The 23,784-nt window shown below is 34.5% G+C and overlaps 2 protein-coding genes across 2 annotated transcripts; both read right to left on the reverse strand.

Moving 5' to 3' along the window:
• Window positions 1-573: 573 nt before the first annotated feature.
• Window positions 574-18,166, reverse strand: PGO_011400 (hypothetical protein, conserved; the record flags this gene model as incomplete). The annotated part of the gene is made up of 2 exons (XM_028685780.1): window positions 574-1,344; window positions 1,571-18,166. The coding sequence occupies 2 exons, from the start codon at window positions 18,164-18,166 to the stop codon at window positions 574-576; spliced, it is 17,367 nt and encodes a 5,788-aa protein (XP_028541581.1).
• Window positions 18,167-20,947: 2,781 nt separating this feature from the next.
• PGO_011410 (methionine aminopeptidase 1c) lies at window positions 20,948-23,122 on the reverse strand (the record flags this gene model as incomplete). Its single annotated transcript, XM_028685781.1, has 1 exon — window positions 20,948-23,122. One exon carries the CDS (start codon window positions 23,120-23,122, stop codon window positions 20,948-20,950), a length of 2,175 nt encoding a protein of 724 aa, XP_028541582.1.
• Window positions 23,123-23,784: the final 662 nt, after the last annotated feature.

The following is a 23,784-nucleotide window of genomic DNA, read 5'->3' on the forward strand; positions in this document are numbered from 1 at the left end:
ATATATATATATATATATATATATATATATATATATATGTATATATAGAGACAGAGAAGAATGACGAATTTATTTTCTCCTTTTTCGTTCAGTGGAAGGTTGTGGGTGTGGGGGTGCGATTATCGCCATGTTGTGTTTGTATGTTTTATAAAAAAGTTTACACACGCATCTCTAGTCTCTAATATCTACACTTGCACAAAATTCATGGGGGAAAAAGGGAGTCTACATGAAAGAACAGAACCCGTGCCCCATTGCTCCCAAAAATAAAGAGAAAAAGAAAAAGAAATACATGTATATATGGACACACACATAAAAAAAAAAAAAAAAAATGGAAGCTCTGCATGGAAATAGGAAGGACTTATATATCGATGCAAAGTAACGCAACGATTTAATTCTTACAGAATGAGAAGGGAGCACAATATGCAAAAGTATTCATATCCTACCCCTGTAGAGGTGTTCCCTAAAGAAGCAAAATAAAAAAGGGGGTGGGGGACAAGTGCTTACAGGTGAGAGACGTGGATTTTTCTTGCATCTGTTATATGGACACCCGGAAAGTTTCCATAACTGGAGTTATTAAATTTTAATAAGAGTGATTGTGCCGTTACTGGATATAGTGACCAAGTGAGAATTGGATAAGAGGTATGCATCTACTATGGTTGTTTTTTTTTTATTGTTTATAAATTTGGAAAGGTTGAATCCTAAGTAGCCAAAATTGATTCCACCAATTATTACGCTTTGATACGCATCTTTATCACTGTTTGCATCTACATCGTCTTCACTGTCACTAGCCGTTTTGAAATGATTTGCAGAATTTGATGATGAATTACTTTTGTACTTTTTAAAAGAGCTATTATTTTCTCTAAAATGGGAATTGTTTTTTTCTTTTCCTTTGTCTTCTCCAGATAAGTGCATTATATGTCCATTTTTAGAATCTAAAAAATTGGTATTTTTGGGGGAGTCGTTCACCATATTGATAGATTTCTCTAAAGAAAATTTCTTGCTCCAAAAACTTTCATTTCCACTAACATTACCTCCTAAGTTACTGCTGTTATTTCCAACATTACTGTTATTAAAACCATTCGTAATGTTCAAATTAGAAGATGTATTCTTTATTCTTTCCTCAGTCCCTGCATTGGCTTGCTTCTTAGGATAGCTAGAAGATAAAAAGTATGACAAGTTAAAAATAGATATACCTTCGTTTTCATTCTCCACTTTCTTTTTCTTTTCCTGTAGTTCTTTTATTTTTTCTTCACATATGCACTTTTTTGGAGTGATGTCGTGTTTTATTTGCATTTCTTTCATGAATTTGATGTCTACAGGAGATTCAACTTCATATATGCGCAGCTGCAGGGGAGGGGGAAGCAACAGGGAGAGATGGAAAAATATAAGAAAAAAATAGGAACGAAAAAACAACATTTATGAACAAACGGGCAGATGCATGAGCGGACGAAGAGTGGTGTTTTTTTTTTTTTTTTTTTTTTTTTTTTGCGTATTTTTTTCTACAGCATTTTCAAACACAGCAACACGAAAGGGCGTGAGGGGGTGAGATGCATATAATTCGGTTCATTACCCGTCCGTCTGCCAATATCAATAACTTGGTGTCTAAATTTACACATATAAACATTTTAAGTATGGGCACGTCGAAGGCTCTGAAGAAATGAATTTCCTTATACATCTGCAAATGGACAACATGAATGTAACCCAACCGATCACCATAAAATATATATGCATCTGTGGAAAAGTTATTTGCGTAAACTTTGTTTTTAAAGAGATGCCAAAAGATTCCTTTTTTCTTTGGCGTTTCTGAAATGGAGTTAAAATTGTTATATTTTTCTATCCTGCTGTGCTGTTCTTCCCTCCTGCTGTACTTCTCTTCTCCTGTCTTGTGATTTTTTGTCATTTTTTCTTTTCGCTGCTTCTCCTGATGGTCGAACTGATTGGGGGCTATTGCTCTGCATAAAAAGTTGTTAGTCGATGACCACGTGCAGAAAGTTGTAATAGAATTGTTACTGTCTATTCCTTTTCTTTTGTTTCCTTGAGTCTTATTATCAGATAAGTTACTTATGATGCACACTAAGGTGGGGTGTAGTACTTTTCCATTTTCTGTTTTTGTTTTGTTTTGTGCGTGTAGTCTATTTGATGATGGTGCTTGATTTTTCCCATACCCATTATTAGTGGTTCTAAGTTCCGACATGTTCATACTGTTTGCACTAACATAATTTGTATATATATCTTCATTTACTAACGTTTTTTCTTTTAAAAAATCTTTTTCTTCGTTGGTGAAAATGGAGCATAGATCCCAAACACATATGCATATATTGTTCAAAAGTGCATCAGAATTTTGCAATTTTTTATTTTTTTTAAAAAACATATTGTTAGGTGCATCAAATTTGAAAAAGGAAGATTTGAAATATGATTTCTTTTTTTTAAATATATGTAGATTTAAAAAAGCATCTACATTGTTTATTTTATTTTTTTTTTTTTTTTTTGTCATATCAGCTTGTTGTAATTGTCGACTTGTTTGTTTTTCTCTTCCACATTGCTGTCTACCCTTTTGATTAGGTTTCTCCTTTTCCAGACACATCTTATCACTTTGGTAAAACTCGAATGAGGAAAATTTAGATCTGATTCTACTTCTGTTGTTTTCATTTTGGTACTCTTCCTGTGTGTTTTTGTTAAATTCTGAGAGATTCATGTTGTTTTCTTCCTCTTGGGTGGGCACGTGAATGTTATTGCTGTTATTTTGGACGTTTGTGGTTTCGGTAGTTTTCATTGAATCTTTGGTGGAATCTTTCAAAGAATCTTGTTTACACCACTGGTGCTGCTGGTGATGTTCCTCAATCTTCTCAAAATCGGCATTAATGAACACAGTTTGATTGCTCACAGACTTGTTACAGATTCCCTTCCCGATTGAAACCAAGTAAAAGGTGTTATCATCCAAACATTTTACGTCAATAACTTCATTGTGGAGTTTAACCACGCACATGGCCTCCTTTATGATGTAGTTGCTCTTCCTGTGGCGATGGTGTCTTCTTCTCCTCCTCCTCATTTTTTCTTTTCTATGTGCTTGAGTTAAATTTTTTTTTTTTTTGTTTTTAAGAAAATTATCTTTAAAAAAGTTGCGTATTTTTTTGTTGCTCTCTTTTATTTTACTTCCAAGTTTGGCACGCTCGTCATGTTCATTGCGTTCTTCCTCTTTTTTATTTTTGCCATTTTGAGCACGCTTTCTTTTTGTTTCCTTCATTTCTTCATCTCTACGTTCTGATTCGATGTCCCCATGGATTCCATCATGTGTGCATGTCCCTTCTTCCTTCTGGCCACCATTTTTCCTCCCCGCATCATGCAAGTGCTGGTACTGCTCAGTGCACTCATCACCATTCTCACTGGGATCGTCACTGTCATTGTCACTGCCATGGTCATAATCAAAGTCACTTCCAAAGTAATAATCATAATCACTTCCAAAGTCATAATCACTTTCATAGTCGTAGTCTCTTTCATAATCGTAGTCCCTGTGGCAGTTGGTGCCATACCCATGGGCATGCTCGTCGTGTGTCCCCTTTTTTTCCAAACTCCGTTTTGTTGGATTATCAGAATTGTTCATCTTCTTGTTGACGTACATGGCATTCACATCATTTTTTCGTTTATCAGCATTCGATAAAGCCGAGGTGTTTCGATATGTATTTGAAGAATCATCCATTCCGTTTAACACATTGTGTGAATTTAAGAAATCTCCTAAGAAAATACTATAAATGTATAGATTTCCACAATTATCTGAAATCATTAAGAGGTTGCCATTCGAGTTCCAAGATACACTGGTAATTATTCCATACCTGTATGAAATGGCATCATAGTTAGTTGAGAATTTACATAACCTTATTTGAAATTTTGTTTTATCATAATGTTCCTGATTAGATGTTGTACTTTTTTCATTGTTAATATGTATAAGTGCAAATATGGGTAGAAATGGATGTGAAATAATAGCACCCGTTTTTAAAAGACCATAACTTTCTTTTCCATTTGATATTTTGTTTATAAAATTGTACTTTTTTCTTATACATGTGTTTGCATTTCTTTCGATATATTCCTGTAAATTTCTGAATTCACTTTTTTGTTTCTTTATTCCATTTATTACTTTGTCTGCGTCATTTAGAGTTATGTTGTTGTACAAAAGGAGCAGAGTCATTTCCATATATTTTTCTGCTGATTTGGATATTAACAAATTGTTTTCAAATTCTTCCTCAGCCTCAGCCTCAGTCTCGGTTTCGGTCTCGGTCTCAGTCGCAGGCTCGGGTTTGGATTTTTTCTTCACACTTATTACGCTCGTCTTTTGGCACGTGGGGTGAAGTATCCCTTCACCTTTTGTCATTTCATTTTGTTCATACCTCAAGAAATGATTATCACCATTTGATTTATTTTTCCCAAAGAACAAAGTTCTAGACTCATGGGATCTTTTGCAATGTGATGATTCACCGTGCACACTTTCATCCCCTTTCCACTTTGTCTCTTTTGTCTTGGGAAAGTTTCTCTTCACGTGGTTACTCTCCTTCCCACTGTAACGGAGGGGCCAATCGATAGGAACGGATAAACCAGACGTCACTCCTGCTGCTGCTTCCTGGGACCCTGCACGAGGGCTGTAGTAAATTGAATCCAAATTGTTCGCGTTCAGAAGAAGTGTTAAGGTATTGTCATAGGTATAAAACAGATTGTGGAAAAACATATTATTTACAAAATGGTTGTTATAAGGGCTGCTGAACAAGCTGGTTATGCTGCAATCGTTTGGAATGGCGTTGCTGAGGTAAGAGCACATGGGGGTGAGGTTATGCATGCATTGTATATGCATGCATTTGTATATGTAAAGTAACTTATTCATGTTGATGTCGAGGAACACCTTTTCATTTTTCACATTATCCCTGCTGCTACTACTGCTACCAGCGCTACTAATGCTGCCAGCGCTACTACTGCTGCCAGCACTACTACTACCACTACTTCTACTACCACTTTCTATTCTGTTTCTTTTACGACATTCCTTAGTGTCCACAGGAATCTTCATCATATTGTAGTGCACTTCCCCAATTCTTGAAGTTTCTCTTCTACACGCTTCAACTTTTTTAGATTCTGTAGAAACGCTCTCCAAATGGAGTTCTACATCTAGCATGCCGTGGAGTGATAAAGGTGCTTGCGTTCTTCTGCTATTAGAGTGGCCATCCCCCTCCCCATGGAGATCCGCAACATCACTGTGATCCGTATTCACTATTCCATTTTTCACGCTATTTTCTATTCCATTTTTCACGCTATTTTCTATTCCATTTTTCACGCCATTTTCGCACATTCTACGTGCATACTGCTGCATCACATCTGTGTGGTAATTTTCTGCACTTGGATTTTGAATCCCCTTTGGTTTCTTCACATGGAGATTAGTCTTAATTTCTTCCTTCCTGGTATTTTCAGTATGTAGACGATCACTTCTCCATTGATCGCTTCTCAAATCGTCATATGATATGTAGTTTATGAACCTGCATTTTTTGTTTAATTTTTTTAAGTGTTCTAAAATGGAAATTTTTTTTATTTTATTTTTTCGATGTATGTATAATATTGTGCTGTTATGGCTGTCCATTTTACCCTTTTCTATAACATGTCTTTCGTTCACGTTCATACTGTTAAATAGATAAGATAATGGTATCACGTGTGGTAATTTACTATGTACTTTTTTGTGCTTTTTCAAATATCTATTTTTAGTCATGTTCCATTCTGGATGATACTTTTGGATGTCAAAATGCTGATTTATTTTAGAGCGATTCATATGTGCAGCGTTTCCTGATGGTGACTTTTCCTCTCTAACATGATCTCCAACTTTTGTGTCTTTATGATAACTACAGATGATATCCATATCTCTCTTTTTTTCTTGAACACTAACTTTGACATGCTCATGTTCAGCATTATTTCTCACTTTATCATACGTGTGATGGATGGTTGAGCGATTCCACTCCTCTTGGTCGCTATTCACACTGTATGCGTCTTCACTATTTTCTCCAGCAGCACCCTTATCACCACCAGGAACATAATCCACATTCGTTACTGTCTCTTCAGCCACCTTCTCAATCGCCTCTTCCTCCTCTTCGTCTGTCTGATTTGTTCCACTGCTCAATATTCTCTTTTTAATTTCAAAAATATTGTCATAGTTCACGGAATGGAACCCATTTCTCGACCTTTTACCACCTGGTTCCTTTCCTGAATTTGTTCTTTCCTTCGCTATCTGTTTTTTTGTGTTACATTGTTCATTTGGATTCTTTCTATTTCTATTCTGTGCAATACTAATGTTGGCTCTACTGCCACGTTTGAAATTTTTAAAAAAATTAATTTTCGAAGTGAAAGACAAAAAACGGTCATGTCTCTTTGGTTTCTTAAAAAGAAAGTTAGCGTGGTTGTACGTCATGTTTCCTTTCTCCATATTTGTGTTTGGCATAACAAGATATTCATTTTCATAAATCCTACATCCATTATTGTAAAGATTGTAAAATTTTATATATTCCTTAAAGTCTGGATGATGGTTGTCCTCCCAGTTTGGTGATAATTGTGTGCTAAAGTTGTTGTTCTGAGTGGATTTTCCATAAACATCACTTGTGTTTTGCATCTGATTATTTTCTAACTCTTCTCGGTTCGTGATCTTTGTAATGGGTTCTCTTTCTTTCGAATTTGAGATGTTAATGGGACTTAAGTAGGTAGTCATCCTTCCTCCATCTGCGTCCCTTACCCAGCTTGTACCGTTTCCACCGCCTACTGCACCGTTTCTACAGCTTATTACACCGTTTCCACCGCCTACTGCACCGTTTCTACAGCTTATTACACCGTTTCCACCGCCTACTGCACCGTTTCTACAGCTTATTACACCGTTTCCATCGCCTACTGCACCATTTCCACTGCCTATTGCACCGTTTCCACCGCCTATCGCACCGCTTATCACACCGCTGGTGTCTACAGGAACACCCTGGGTAAACAAATAATCTCTAACATGACTAGCTAATTGGTCATTGCACAAGTACCCCAATTTACCATTTCGATAAGTACTCACTTTATTATTCATAAAATCGTTGTAATCATAAAAACTTTTGTTGAAAAATAAGAGAAAAGATCTGTATGTGCAATCATTCAATTTCCAAATATTGTAAATATGCTTATTGTAAAAAAGGCAGATGTGAGAATCGATGAAATGTTCACATTGGACATGATGATTTCTATTTTTAACTTTTTGAAAAAAAAAAGGAAATGACAAAAATGTAAGAAGAGTGTTCTTAATATTATATGCTGATTTGTACAGTAAAATTTTCAATTTTGAAAAAATAAATTTATTTATGCAATAGCATAGATTTTCTATGCAAAGCAGAAGTATACACGTATTGTTGTAAAAAATATTTGTTTTCTTCTTTTTTTTATTTATCTCGTTTTTCTTTCGAACCATTGCATTTCTGTGCTTATCGTGTGCAGTGCGTGCTTTGAACGGTGTTCTTCCCTCGCTTAAGTGAACGTGCGGGGGAAAGCCGTTATCATTATTACCATTATTATTACAACTATAATTATTACTATTATTACAACTATAATTATTACTATTATTACTCCTATTATTACTCCTATTATTACTCCTATTGTTACTATCATGATGTTCATGATTCTGTACCATCACTTGCTTGTATTTCTCCCTTAAATGCAACTTTGGCGTAAATATATTCGCTTTGTATGCAAAAATGTGAAAGTTCCCAATCAAAAGTTCAAAGGTCGAGAGGAAAATACTAACAATGCAGAATTTTTCAAAAAGTAAATCTGATGAGGGCACTGTTCCGGATTGCACTTCCTTTGTTGTTACAATTTCTGATGATGGTATCATTCTCCCCTTGTTCATGTATTCACAGGATCGTATGCTGATCTGTGGTTCTATGTCATTTCTGTTTAAAGGATCTGTGATAGAATGATTTTTCAACACATTTTCTATCCCATTTGATGCTGTTGATGATTCTTGTTGTTCTTCACTTCTTTTTAATGTTTTCTCTTTCCTCATTTTATTGCGTGAATTTTTTTTTTTTTCCCTACAGTTGGATGTTTTGCACTGTGCTTCCGTTCCACTCGCGTCACCTCGATTTTTCAGTTTTCCCTTCTTTCCATTCAGATACACAAAATTCACAAACTTGACAAGTGCATCGGTGGTGGTTGGATTGTCATTTCCTTTGTACACATTTTCGATCGTCCAGTTAAGATGTTTAATTCTTTTCAAAAAGATGTGCAGCATCTGGAAGAGCTTTTTCAAGTGTCTACTCATTTTGCCTCCGCCTCTGTTTCTGCTTCTCCTACGAAGGGAGTTGTCTCGATTCACACAAACCTCATCGTTGTCGAAAAAATTGTAGTGAGTGCTTAGCATGATGATGCAAATTATGAACACAGTTAGGTAACACAGAAACAGATCGATCAAGTGAATGTGGTATGAGAAGAATTTCTTACTTACTCTGATGTTCTGCATGTTACGAATGATACCTTCTTCCTGGACTGTTGAAACCATTTTTGGATGTCCCTTGTCTTGGAAAGGGTGCATCTTTCTTATCATTTCTGCTTCGTCTGCTTTTTCTGCTTCGCCTGCTTCGTCTGCTTCGTCTGCTTCGTCTGCTTCGTCTGCTTCGTCTGCTTCTTCTTCTCCTCTTTCACCATTGTAGACAATGCCACAGTGTGAATCCCTTTCATGTGCAAAATAATTGCGAAGGCTCAGTCGCAAAATAACAATTTGAAGGTAAGGTAGATGCAAAAATGGCAATAAATTGCATTTTTTGTTCTTCAAAAAATTAAATAAAATGCTGACGACATCATTTATATATATAAAAAGAATCGATATGATATAATTAATTATGTAATGAATGATATCTTCATTGCATGTTTTATTAACTGTGTAAAGAGTGAAGAAATGAAAAAATAAATGAGTTAAAATACTATTATACTTGTTTAGTACAACATAATATTGGGGATTTAATGAGTATGCTTCTCCTTTTATTTCATTTTTTGGCAATTTGTATATCATAAAAAAGTTAACATTTTTTCGATTCAGAATCACTTCATTATTCTCAAAATTAGATGCAGAATTTATTTTTGACAAGAGGTTAATTAAAAACTTGCTTACATCCCGTTGTTTAGCACAGTTGTTTTTCGTTCTCAAGTCTCTCATCTTGTTTGAGAGTTGTGATATGGCAACTGCATTTTCTCCAGGTGTATGAACGCTCCAGTAGTCGTCTCGTTCTTGCCGTTTCATCAATGGTGCATCCATCTTGTGAAAAACATTATGATCCGCATTGTAGTTTACCTTATGATCCCTGTTAACTTCGTTAAAATTATGATTTCCCTTGTGACAGTGATGCGAAGTTCGATTCTCAAAAGGGACGTATTTTTCCACAACAACACCACTTCTATGGGCACCACTACTATGGCCATCACTACTATGGGAGTAGCATAACTTGGAACAGCTACTGATGTAATAAAAAAGTAAATGCACCAGATTTGCAAACACGGTTAGAGATTGCATAAAGTTGGTGTTGTACATATTACTATTTTTCTGATTGCTCTTCTGATTGCTGTCTTGGCAGTCCTCACTAGGGTTTCGAACTATATGCCCATTTTCACCGTGTGCAGAAAAAACAACTTCATAAAGAAACTGATTGGAGGCAAGAAATATCTCAAGGTACACTTCAGACATCACGAAGAAGAAAACTTTGTATCGTTGATAAAGGTGCATTAACTGTTTTTCTTTACCCATGTTGTAAAAAAAAATAAAAAACAAAATAAACGATACGTTATTCATTTTTTTTTTTAAGAAATGAAGGGAACTAAAGTAGCACTCAATGTTGTTCATACTAATATTGTAATTGTAAAATTTCCTCTGGGCTTCTCTATCCAGGGTTCCTCCTATAAACAATGCATTTCCCATAGTCTTCGTATTCCCAATCAACTTTCCGTACTTCTCCTGTCCCGGTTTGTTCTCCAATTCCTCTTTTATTACATTCTTTAAAAGCAAAAAGAGAAAACTGTTTTTCTCTTCTTCTTGGCACTTGAAGTATGCATCTGGGTAATTCATAAGGAGGATGCATTTCATGACGTCCACATGGTGGTAGCTATGATGTGCAGCATCATGGGTGCCTTGCCCGGCATGGTTGAAATCGAGATGCTCCATTTTTAATTTTTCGTTCAGGATGTAATCTAGATATTTAAAGACAAAATTCTGTATTTCTACATTGTCCACTTCGTCCACTTCTTTCGCATCGTCCACTTCTTTCGCATCGTCCACTTCTCTCACTTCTCCCACTTTTCTCACTTCTCCCACTTCTCTCATTTCTCCCACTTCTCTCACTTCTCCCACTTCTCCAAGTTCGCTAGATGGAATAAATGCTCGTCCTGAATGGACGATAGATCCACTAGATAAGTTGGAGTCATCCATCTCACTGATCTTATAGATTTGGTCTGCTTGTATGTGCGAAAAAAGATTCTCACTTGGAGAAAAGACATTAGCAGCCCCAACACAATGTCCCTGAAGTATGTAAGAAGCATAAATAAGCCTAATTATAAATATACTCAATTGTGTGTCGTTTAAATATTGATGGATTACATCTACAACATCTTTTACATCGCCTCGTAAAATAAAAAATGCTATAGCTAAATAATATCTTTTTATTTGCATCAATTTATAAGCATTGTTCATAAGTGCATTTCTCCATCTTTCCGTTGTAAAATCGTTGGAAAGAAAATCATAAATTTTGTGTTGTTTTTTAATTTTATAAAATAGCATTAATTTTTGTTTTTCATTTTTTGCTACATATAATAATGCTAAAAAATCAAGACATTCATTAATTTCATTTTGTTTCTCCTTGTCTTCAATATTGAGACTATTAATTTTTTTTATGGTTCTATTTGTTAGTACCTCGTGTAGATAAAATAAATTCATCTTGTCATATAGAACATAAAATAACTTCATTTTTTTTAAAAAATTGAAAAAGTTATATTTTTCTACGCTTTCTGTTATAAATTCCACTTTTCTAATTTTTTCAATTTTTACATTATTTAGTTCCTTCAGTAGAAAAATACCCTTTTCTCTGCTTCTTTTTGTTTTTCTTCTACTGAATAGCAAGCGGTCACCTCGGGGTCGTGGTGCAATTCTGCTGCTCCTGCCCGTGGTGGCCATAGTAACAGAACCCATGGTAGAGGAAGCACCTTGATTTTGATCACTATGATGTCTCCTCCTGCAATTCCATCGTGCTCCTGTTTGATGAGAATACAAATCGAACAGATCGACATCAGTCAAATGGGTTCTATTAATCTGTGTACTAAATAAATGATCATAGTGTGTAAGGAGATTCTCTAAATAGCTATTTAAGTCCGCTCCAACATTATCATTCATAAAGTAAAGGAAATATGCATACTGTGGATGAATTTCTAGGGTTATATTTAACAAGAGGTGACAATTCATGTACAATCGATAAAAGAAAAGGATTACCTGAATCAATTTGTTTCTGTTGTTACAACCTACTACATCTGGACTACTTTTCACATGATCATACATGTACATATTATCAGTTTTTATTAATTCTTTTTCAATCCTCAATGGAAAAAATTCACAATGGCATTTTGAAGCATTCCTCCTTTTCTTCTCCACACCCCTATTATCATCAGAAGACGAGGAAGAGGCTGATCTACTCCTTCTGCTGTTGTTTGTACAAATTCTATCTTCACTCCTATGAAGGCTGTCCTTGCTTCGGTTACTATTCCTGTCGTTACTTCTTTCACTACACTCACTTGCGATGTTCGAGTCACGTAGATTCGCTCTGCTTGGTTCGTTCAAATTTACAAAAAATGAATTCAGCACGCAAAAGAGAAGAAGTTGATAAAATCTATCCAAATGTGGAACATTAAAGTGAAGAAGTAAGATTTGAAGTGCTTGTGCTTCTTCTACTGTTATTTCGAAATTCATTACACTAGCGTTTTTTAAACTGGACTTAAATTTCTGTTGCTCCTGATCCATTTCATCTTCGCTAAGGAGGTCTGATTGGTTTTGCTCGCTTGATGTGTCTGATCGATGAGATTTGGATGTGTCCACATCTTTGTTCTTCTTCTTAGACTCATTTTTACCTCTTTCTCGGTTGGCATCTTCCCCTTCTGAATCTTCGTCTGAGTTCAAATTAAAATCGTCCAGGGATACCGATTCAGCTTCAAACATGTAAATGGCTTTTTCTTTGTTTTCTGTCTTCTCATCCAACTGCTTTCCTTGCAAATTTATATTCATTTGTCCATTTCCATTGTATCCAAAAGGAGGGTTTTCATTTCTAGTGGAGGAACACCCAGAGCCACCACCACTTCCCGTGCGTTTCTCATTCTGTCGAATTCGAGAAATTTCAGTGTTCATAAAGTTTATGTTAAATAAGAATTGGCTTTTCTGAACAGATGATATATCTGTAAAGTTGTTCTTAAAATTTTTCTTCAACTTTTCATTTTCTAATACAACACGCAATGCACAATTTTTCTTAATTACGTTCATTTGGGCATTTCCAGCTTTTGACATTTTGTTTTCCCCAATTTGAACCTTTTCCATGTGTCTAAAAAATTTTTTCAACAGAATGTTCAGTAATAGCTTCAGTGCAATATGCACATGTGAAAATAGTCCCAATTTAACATAATTCAACAGTAAAAGTGGATGATAAAAGACTAGTTTTTCCTTCGTGGGGCTGGGTGAAGCGGGTATCACTCCTCCAGTTGCTGCTCCACCTCTTGTTACTTCTGCAGCTGTTGTTACTTCTGCAGCTGTTGTTGCTTCTGCAGCTGTTGTTGCTTCTGCAGCTGTTGTTGCTTCTGCAGCTGCTTCTGCAGCTGACCCCTCAAGTCTCATCTTCTCTTTTAGATACTTCCTCAATTGGGCACACAAATTAATTTTGCGAAGAGCTATTCCCAGTTTGAGACTTTTATCTCGCTTTGCACTTGTTCTCAACAAGTTCTTTCGTTTTTCTCTTCGTTTTTTCTTCTTCTTGATCAATTGTGTGAATATACCTTTTTTATATCTTCCCTTAAGAAGAAATAAATTATTTTCGAATAAAAAAATATGTTTTGAAATAAGGAAAATTTCATTTTTTATTTTTAAAAATTTCCACTGATCCATATTGGGTGTATTATTGTACAAAATCATGGTGACGTAATAATTTTTCTTTTTGTTTATCTTGATTCGAGAGTAATGTTGATTATCGTTACTTTTTCTCTTCCATTTATTTGGTCTGCAATTTCTGAAATTCATTAAAAAGCTTACTACTATAAAATATGCACTTTTTTCATCTGAACACGTCATAAACAATTTTGTCTTTTTATTTGCAAACATTTTCGGGAATGGTAAAGAAACAAAGTTCATTCTTTTTATCATTCCGATGGGAGGTAGTGCTAATTCTTGGTCTGAAAATGTCACCCTGTTCACGTTAATTAACTCGTTGCACATCATGTTTAAATTCAAAATATGCAATCTTTTTTTCGTTATCAATACGATGTACCAATCGTACGTAACTACATCAACAAGGTTGGTAACATTTCTGATTTGGACATGGTGTGAGACACTTCCGTTCTCTGTGCAGAAGAGATACAAATTTATAGCGTCCTTTTTCACGGGCTTTTCTGCTACTTCTTCTGCTTCTGCCACTTCTGCTGCTTCTGCTACTTCCGATTCTCTCCTTTTCTTCTCATTTTTTTCATTCAATCCAATTTCACCCTTTTGCGTGCTGCCCCTGTGCAAAAGTTGGGAATTGCATCCAATCGAGTTTCTTTCTCTGCATACTGAATGGGTATGGACGTCACTACCACCATCGCCACCCCTTCCTGTGCCATCATCCAAGAGCATCACGTATTGAATTTTCTGTTCTGAATCGAGCCTAACATGTAACATGCAATTTCTAATGGTGAGTATTTTTTCACTCCTTGAAAAAAAAACCTCATCAGTATTTTCGAGCGGCCATTCTTCCACCATTTCGAAGCTGTAATCTGTGTTGTTATTATATTTTTCGTGTTGAGAAATTTTAAAATCATTTGCATTTTTGATTTGTGATTCACTCCTTGTGGAGGTATGTCTATGTCCAAATCCGTTTTCCCCAAGAGTCAATGTATCGTGCATATGTTGATGTAAGGCATAATTGGTTGTAAAAATAAATTTACTTTGGTATGATAAATGAAAGAAGGAAAATAAAAACTTTTCTTCTATGGAATTAAAAAAAGTAAACATTTCTTTTAAGTTCAATTTTATGTATATAAAGCTCTCTTTGCAAATTTGTACAGTTGATAAGGTAACTAGGTATACGTATTTTTTTTCTTTTTCAGGGTTTGTGGTATATTCATATTTAATAATTAAGAATAAGTAGTGTTCTTTATTTCGGATATACACATGAAAATCTTTTATCCTATGTTCTGTTATTTTGAACTGTTTTTTTTCTAAGTTCACCAGGTCTTGCTTGACCTTATTTATGTACTTGTTGTTTTGTGCGGATCCGCTATGGGGTGGTCCGTTATGGGGTGCACTACAAGATAACGCACCATGGTCGTCATCAAAGACGCACAAGAGTTTTACATTGTGAACAATGTTCCACTTTTCTGATTTCAGCACGAATATATATTCTTGAGTTTCATCTATACACATTAGTAAAAAATAGGAGTCGAATGATTCCATAATTTTACTTTTGTACGCAAGTGGAATCACATTTTTTTTTTCTAAAAATTCCCTAGTTGACATGAACAGATGCGTATTTTTTCTAACTTGTTCATAATAATTGCATAATTTATGCGAATAGGAGTAGATGAAATGGTTTTTCTTGCTTAGGCTGTCGATTCCTTTATGTTTCAAAATGTAGTATTTGTCTATGTATATGCTGTTCAGGCAGCATATCATGTGGAATTTTCCTTCATTTTCTCTATCGTCTTCTTCTCTATAGGCTTCTTCTCTATTGTCTTCTTCTCTATCGTCATTTTCTCCATCTTCTTCTTCTCCATCTTCTTCTTCTCCATCTTCTTCTTCTCCATCTTCTTCTTCTCCATCTTCTTCTTTTTTCTTTTTCCCTTTCAGCCCTCTTTTCACTCCTTCACATTTCGAATTGGCATCATTCCCTGGGGTGTTACCATTGCATAAGTTATCTTTACTTAAACTAATCTCGATTTCCCGATTATCATGTGGGTTATTCACAACTGATGAGAGATTTTCACCAGACTGATAATATAAGGAATGATTATGATCCACATTTGATGACATCCTCTTTCTCTTTTCTGTGCATAATGACTTCAGAGATCTATGCACATTTGCATTCATTAAACCTGGTTGGGTACTGTTTTCACTAGTGATAATCCTTTCGTCGTTATGATTCACCCTCCATCGATGCTTATTACCCATTATTTGCTTCTTCTCATTTTTCTTCTCATTTTTCTTCACATTGCTCTTCTCATTTTTCTTCTCATTCCTCTTCACACTTCCCGTTCGCTCCTCTCTGTCTGCTTCCCCTTCTGAGACACAATCGATGGAATTCTTTTTCCTCTTAACACTTGAGGAAAAATCATATAGAAATATTTTTCCGTTTTTTCCATTGTGAGCCAGAAAAATGTTGTGATTGATACTAAGATGGAATGTGTAGTTGTCATGCATTACATGTTCAGGGGATTCTAATTTTTTAAATTTCTTTATTTTTATTTTTTTTTCCCCCTTGTGCATCTTCTCCTTCTTCTTCCAATTGTGCGAATTCTCCCTCCATTTGTGAGCAGAGTCATACGCTTTGTAATCTAACATATACCTCACGCTGATACTTTTTTTTTTCTTTATCCATATATCACTAGGTTTGATATAAATTTTGTAAAAATCAGAATTATATGTAGAAACTGTTAAAGAAAAGGGTGGCATCAAATTACTAATCGTGCTGAAAAGCTTTTGAAATAAGAGAAAATCATTTTCTTTATTTCTATCCTTACGATAATATTCTTCACGATGCATGTGTTCATATATGGAACGATTGTGTCGATTTGCAATGTTACCATTTTTTTTCTGACATTCTACAACATTGTCATTTTCCCTCATCTCCTCCTGTGCATCATCACTGTAACATATTTTAGATTCGGTACAACTCGAGGAAAGTGAATAATCAGTTGCATCTACATGATCCAAATTTATCACGTCATTTTCGTGTGATATACCTTTTTGTAAGAGTACCGAATCTGATAATGAAGAAATTTTTTTTATTTTCCATTTTCCATATTTCATATTGTATTCATTTTCTGGAAGGTATGTATCATCTGTGTAAATAGAAATAAGAGACGTGTTCATAATTTCATATTTAATTTTGGCATTTAAAATGTAGTGATAGTTAACACTTATGGGTATGTTTTCATAGTTCAAAATGTTCTTTATATGGATGTTATTGCTGTACATGTTAAAAATTGCATAAATTGATAAAATAACTCGTTCCTTTTCGTTTCCTTGGTTCATACGACTTGCTGTGGTGGTGCTTTCACTTCTAATCTCTGCTTCACTTCTAATCTCTGCTTCACTTCTAATCTCTGCATCACTTCCAATCATGGAACTAACTCCAACATGGACATCCAGTGTGCGATTCCTCATTTCGGTCTTTGCCAAACTAACGAACGAATCTGAATCATTACCATTTGGATTCAACTCGTTTCTAGATCCATATACAATTAAATATTCATTTTTTGCAATGTTTATATTTTTATTGCTACTTAAAAGACGACAGTAATTTTCACTCGTCGTGTCTTTGTCTACCCAACACCATTTTACATTTCTAATCATCTGTTCAAAATAAGGAATATATATTCTGCATACAGATGTAAATGTAAATTTATTTTGACTATTCCTGTGCTCCTTCCATATATAAATGTACCCATCAAAACAAATGGATGCAACAATGCAAAATTCTTCATCTTGTCTTTCTTTCCATTTTACTGAATATACCTTGTTCTCGTGGTGCAATACATTTACCATGAACAGCCCCTTTCTGTCGCTGTATACATTTCTCCTTCGTCCGTGCTGCTGCTGTCCATAGTGTGCTTGATTGTCATAGTCGGAAGAACACCCATCCGAGCTGTTTGACATGTTTGAGAAGCTTGACGTGTTTGAGACATCTGATAAATCTGTGAAGTCATCTGAACTATCACCTGAGAAACCATCTGAACGGCCATCTGAGCAATTCTTCTGCTCTTCCACAAAACAGGTTCCCCTGTCGACGGTTCTACAACGGTGTGAAGAATCCGTTTTGGAGCTCGCCACAGCTTTAACCTTTCCCGTATCATTTGAACCCACAAATTTCTGATCATTGTAAAGTGATTCAAAATTGATGTTTTTCCTGCTTCTGTTTACATCTGTGCACGTCCCACCATCTCTACTTTTAATAGCTTCAAAAAATAACGAAGTTTTGGTTTTTATGAACGAATTATCATGTTTTCCCTTTTCATCTAATATGGCATCTATATCTCTCAGTCGATTGTCTTTCTCTCTCCTCCTTCTCTTCCTCATTTTTCTTTTTTCTTGGTGTACTTCTAAGTGTCTCTTGGCATCTGCGAAATTATTCTTCCCTGGGGTTGGCTTCCATGGACGGTCTACTTGGTCACTTTTTCCACTTTTTCTACCTCCTTCGTTTCGTTTGCTTCTCCCACTTCGCCCACCGCACCTTCCGGCTTTCATCCTCTTGAGAAACGTCTCATTGAGGAAAAATATAAAAACCATTCTGTTTTTTTCTCTGTGTTTTTTTTTCCTTTGATGTTCTTTCATCATCCCTGCTGCAAGAAATATGTAACCGGGACCGGCACATTGGTTCTGATGTGGGCTATTCTGAAAACCTATGCTGATATTCTTCCAACTGTCGAAATAACCACTTCCCTCTTTAAAATAAAATTTTGTGACATCTTTTATGATTATATCATGATAGAAGAATCCACCATGGGGAAAAATATTATAGGATCTGTATTTAGATCCATTACGTCTACTTTTAATTTCCACATTTTTCAAAAAATGGGTTCTATTATTTATGTTCGGTTTTCTTTGTAGATGTAGTAAGTTTTCATTATGATATTCATCATAGCATGGTTCTCTACTTTCCTTTTCCTTCATATCATTTAAGGAATTGTCCATTTCTTGGCTCCTTCCACCTCTCCTTTTCCACGTGATTTTTTTTTTTTTTTTTTTTTTTTTTTTTTCTCTCTTTCAATTGGGTTCACTTTCCACACTTGTTATAATTTCCTCCTTTTAATTTTAGACTTTTTTCTTCACACTTGTTGTGTCTTCCAGATAACTTCCTCCCCGTTCTGTATCCTCTTTTTATCGGCTCTAACTTTTTTTTTTTTTTTTTTTTACTGGTTCATGTTTACTTTTGATTGAGTTCGTGCTGTCATGAGGGATAGTAAAACGAACAGAGATTATTGGGTTTGCCAAATAAGCCACGTGTACAGGTGCCAACTGTAAATGTGACAATTGTAAATGTGTCACGCGTAAGTGTTTTTTTTTTTTGTCTTTTCACCGTTCTAACAGTTCCCCTTTGTTGATTCGCTTCTACCAATAAACACATGTATGCCTCCAGGAATATGTTATTATTCACATGTGCATTAGTTAATGACCCGGCTTTTACACAAGCTGTGTAAAATATGTATATATGTGTATATACGTATGCATATGCAATTAAGTGCGCTCAGAACGTTTTGCTTGGAAATAGCTACAAAAGGTCTAAGCTTATAAGGGGATAAAGCCTTGCGCAATAGCTAAGGCTTGTTTATATTTCATGTTGCTTAGCTTTTTTATTTAATTGATTAATTATTTATTCAGTTAAACATTTATTCAGTTAATCGTTTATTTAATTAACCATTTATTCAGTTAATCGCTTATTTACCTAACCAATCATTTATTTAATTAATTATTTTATTATTTTTTTTTTTTTTGAAACCCAGGGTTAGTACAATACCTCCAAATGTTAAGGAAAAAAAAAAAAAAAAAAAAAAAAATGCGAAATGGGAATAAGTGCACTTGAATGAAACTTTTTTTTTTTTTTTTTTTTTTTTTTTTTTTTTTTTTTGTGCAATGAGCTAAGCGATTACAAGAAATATTTTCGTTGTCATTTGTTTTTGTGTTACCTCTCTCAACTGGCCGTTTTTGTATTCAGCACTTTAATGAGGTAGATTTTTGTGTTCATTACTGTGTTCATATTTATTCGTCACATTTTATGACCTTTATTTTATTTTTGCTTTTCCCTTTTAAACATATAAAAATAATTACTGTGGCAGTAAACAAAAGCAATACGTCTGGGCAGCTGGTTCTCCTCCCCTAACTTTACTAAGAAGAAATATGTTACTCTTCTCAATTCCTGAAACATTTAGTACTTCTCCCCCACCTACCCGTTGGCGAATAATGTTTGTTTACCACTACACATGCATGCATATGTATGTATATGTACATGTATAACTGTTCATATAAATCTGTATTTACTAGTTGTTTGAGGGCAAGCTTAATAACGACACATTTTGCACAGCTCACCCTGTTAGCAACAGGATTATAGAGTATGCACCATATGTCCAGTAAGCTAGCACATAAGTTATATACAAGAAGGTTTTTTCTTTTTTTATAAAATTTGATGTGATAAAGTTGTGCTTCGTTTTAGGAGGTGATATAAATAAAATAAAACGGTCACCAATGTTTCTGTCGTAGAACTTAATAGAGGGATACACTATGTTATAACATTTTAGGTGTACGTGTATATACCCCTTTTTTTTTTCTTTTTTTTTTCTTTTTTTTTTCTTTTTTTTTTCTCGAAAAAGACGAAAAAGAAAAAAAAATTATTACTGTTCAGGTGAAATAGCCAAATTATATCATGTTTATGGTGAACGGCAAGAAAAATTAAAATGGCCTCCCATCTGAACAGTTTGTTCATGCAAAAGGGGTTCTCATTTAAAAATGTGCATTTATGCATACATATATATATACACATATATATGATGTGAAAGATGGGGAGTTTTGACATAAACATGTAATGGTGTGCATCCTCTTTAGGATGTTTTATTTTATTATTTTATTTATTTATTTATTTTTTTTTTTTCCTTGCGGAGCAAATTTAATATGGAGCTCTATTTGTTCACCCACCAGAGGGGAATGTTAATTTTGCTTTATAAGCACATTATAATAAAACTCTTTGCTTGGTTATGCATATGAGGAGTGTGTAGTACTGTTCATACTTATTGGAACATGTAATATAGAAACAAGGTGTTGTATGTATGGATATAAGCGTGTTTGACCCCATGTCAAAAGATAGGCAAAGTCTGCTGAATATGTGTGTTGTTTATGTACAAATCGGACGTGAAGTAGCTGATTCCGTGCAAGCATAGGGCTTTTTACTTGTAGAGTATGACATGACATCTAAGGACACGTAGGAATGATGATAATTACTTTTACGTTTTAATAAATAAGAAACAGAACGGATGATGTTTGTATCATCTCAAACGCCTACCCCTACTATCCCATCCACTGAGGTTTACCCTGACGTGGTAATACAAGTGAGGCCAGGATGAATGGTGTGCTGAAGTTAAAACGCCCATCATATACGAGTGGGTTAAACAGGTTCACCAATTAGCTATGAACTAGCCAAATGAAGAGCAAATTTAAATAGTTCAAGTGATTAAAGCATTCGGGTTTTGTCTAAATGTTTTCCTCATGTTGAATTAAATATGACAAAACGAGTGCGTATAAAAATGTTACAATAATATGTAACTCTGGTGGAAGCGGCACAAAAAAAAAAAAAAAAAAAAAAAAGAGGTGCATGAATAGAAACGTACGATTAAGTATGAAAGGGTATACATGTATGTATGTATGTATGCACGTATTTATGTACGTACGTATGTGTGCATGTTGTGGGGGGAGCGAAAGGGCTCACTAGGGCGTGGCACCATTTTCCCATATAAACTTTGGAGACTTGTCGTTTTTGCACGTGAGAATTTCGGCCCCGTGTTTCCTTATAACAATGGTATGTTCAAACTGAGCAGAATAGTAATACCTCGAATTTGACATAGTCCAATTATCAGGCCACATGATAAAGTCACAAGGGCGTTCGGATATAATAGGTTCTATTGTGAAGACTAGATTTTCGCACATCTTTCTATGGTCGTGATTTAATGTGTGCATTATAAAAGGTTCTTCATGAAAATTTTTTCCAATATTATGTCCACATAAATGTGGAACAACAGCATAATTTGTATAGGCATTATTTTTCCTCTTCAAACAACTATCAATCGCATCACCTATGGCACTGAAGGGAACCCCAGGTTTGCATACTTGAATAGCCTCCATTGTACATTCATAAGCAGTTTTCATTAAATTTATATTTTTTTCACGCATGTACTCTTTTAAATCATTTATATCCATCTTAGTTTTGTCGAAGAATTCGAAACGTTTTTGATTTTTTTCTTTTCCTCTTATGTTATTATATATATATTTTTGAATATCATAGTATGTTTGATTTTTTTGGGAATTATTATATATAACATTTTCATCATATTGTTTGTGAAAATTTTCGAGGTCACAAAAATATTTTTTATCCTCCGTTTGATCATCATACGGTGATAAAAAATTACCTTGTTTTGTGACATAATCATAGGTATTGTCATAATTATAATTTTTGTAAACAGAATTTGTGTTATCATCATACTGATTATTATAATGTTCACTTTGTTTATTTTTGGAATTTGGAGGATCATATTTAATTCTTCTTATTGAACAACTTTTTCCTTTTTTTACAACTTTATTTTTAATGAGGTCATAATTATATTTCAAAATAAATTTCGTGTATCTTGTTTTGAATTTATCATTTAAATATATAAAATCATAATATCTTTTTCTTTTTTTTTTTTCATTTTTTGTTAATTTTGGTACAAGAAAACTTTCACACATATCAGCATGAAAACCATCTTTAAAAACACTTATGTCTACTTTTACAATGTCATTTTCATATAAGACATTGTTATCAGGAATTCCATGACATAGAATTTCATTTATCGATATACATGAACTTTTTGGAAATAAATGATAATTCAAAGGTGATGGATAGTATCCATTATTTACACATTTGTTCAGAATGTATATGTCTATGTCGTTTGTTGTTATCCCTTCACAAATGATGTATGATACATCGTCCATTAGTTCACGTGCAAATTGGCAGTTACTCCTGATAATTTCAATGTCTTCCTCGCTTTTAATATTTGTATACTTATATCGTTCTCTCCCTAAGGTATTCGATGATTCGGAATGTATGTCATCGCTTGATGGTTCATATTCCTCCTTGCTTTGATATTGACGAATCGATTCTGCTTCTTCTTCTTGTTCAGAATTTTTGCAACTATTAACAGCTTCTCCTATACAAGAAGACATCATGTCATTTACTTCCTCATATGGAATATGAAGAGGTGTGCCAGTCCGATAATAATTGGGCCTATCAATGTACTTTGGTAAATAATATTTGGGAGATAAAATACCTTTTTTTTGTCTTCCCACATATTGAAAATTTTCGAACAGTTCGCTATTCTTCAAGTGAGAGTATAATTTATTGTAACTTTCTTTGCACTTTATAAATTTTTTATCAAATTCCGTTATTCTAATACTTGGATGTATAATTTTTCTCGTTTTTAAGTTTTCAATGTACCTATGATAGGTCGCAGGGGGGCTGTCTTCTGTGTAGTTCTTTGTGTTTTTCTTCACATTGTGGTGAACTGTATTGGAGAAGCCTTCACTTGCGCTGTTCAGGCGATTTTCGCGAGTGGGACGATTTTTCAAGCAATTTTTCACGCAATTTTTCGCGCTATTTTTCACACAATTTTTCGCGCTATTTTTCACACAATTTTTCGCGCCATTTTTCACGCAATTTTTCACCCGATTTTTCACGCGATATCCTTCCCAGTACCTCTCGAAATTTCTGTCCACTGAAACATATGCATTCAGCTGCTTTGACCATCCTTTGGCCCTAGTTGCATAACCAACGCTACAACTGATACTATTCCTTTTTCTGCATAAACACAAGCCCAACCAAATCAGTACCACAAAAATATGAACGTTCATAATTTTTTTACCCTTTCCCCCCCCGTTTTTTTTTTTTTTTTTTTTTTTTTTTTTTTCCTCATTTATGCGAAATTAAAAAAAAAAAGAAAAAAAAAATTATCTTGATTGTTCATTTTGTTAAGAAAACGGAATAATTTTGGGAACAATAGAAATGGGAAATTTGTGGCAATTTCAATGCAATGCGCGTAATTAAAAACAAATGTCGTAAATTGGTTGCACAAATGAAGAAACACAGTGGAGAAAGGAGGGGGAAAAAAAAAAAAAAAAAAAAAAAAAGAACTCTCGCCTGTCCTCCATTTGCTTATTCTGAGAGAGATTTATATACTAACTAAAATATAGTCAGCATTGTCAGGATTCCCAATACATGTATAAAGTGTACATAAACAAATGTACACATTCGCTAAATAAAATATTACGAGAATGGTTCCAATAAAGCAGGTGAATAATATAATGCAATGTTCACTTATGCGTCCCCATTGCTCTACATATTTTTTTTTTTTTTTTTTTCCTCATCATTAAATTTAAGGAAGCGTGCCCATGGTTAAAAAGTGGATTGGGGGACCCCTACCCTTTGTGTATATGCCAACCTTTTCTTGCATACTTGCTTACTTGCATACTTGCATACTTGCATACTTGCATACTTGCATACTTGCTTACTTGTT

Source organism: Plasmodium gonderi (genome assembly GCF_002157705.1).
Source record: "Plasmodium gonderi DNA, contig: Chr01, whole genome shotgun sequence".
NCBI lineage: Eukaryota > Apicomplexa > Aconoidasida > Haemosporida > Plasmodiidae > Plasmodium > Plasmodium gonderi.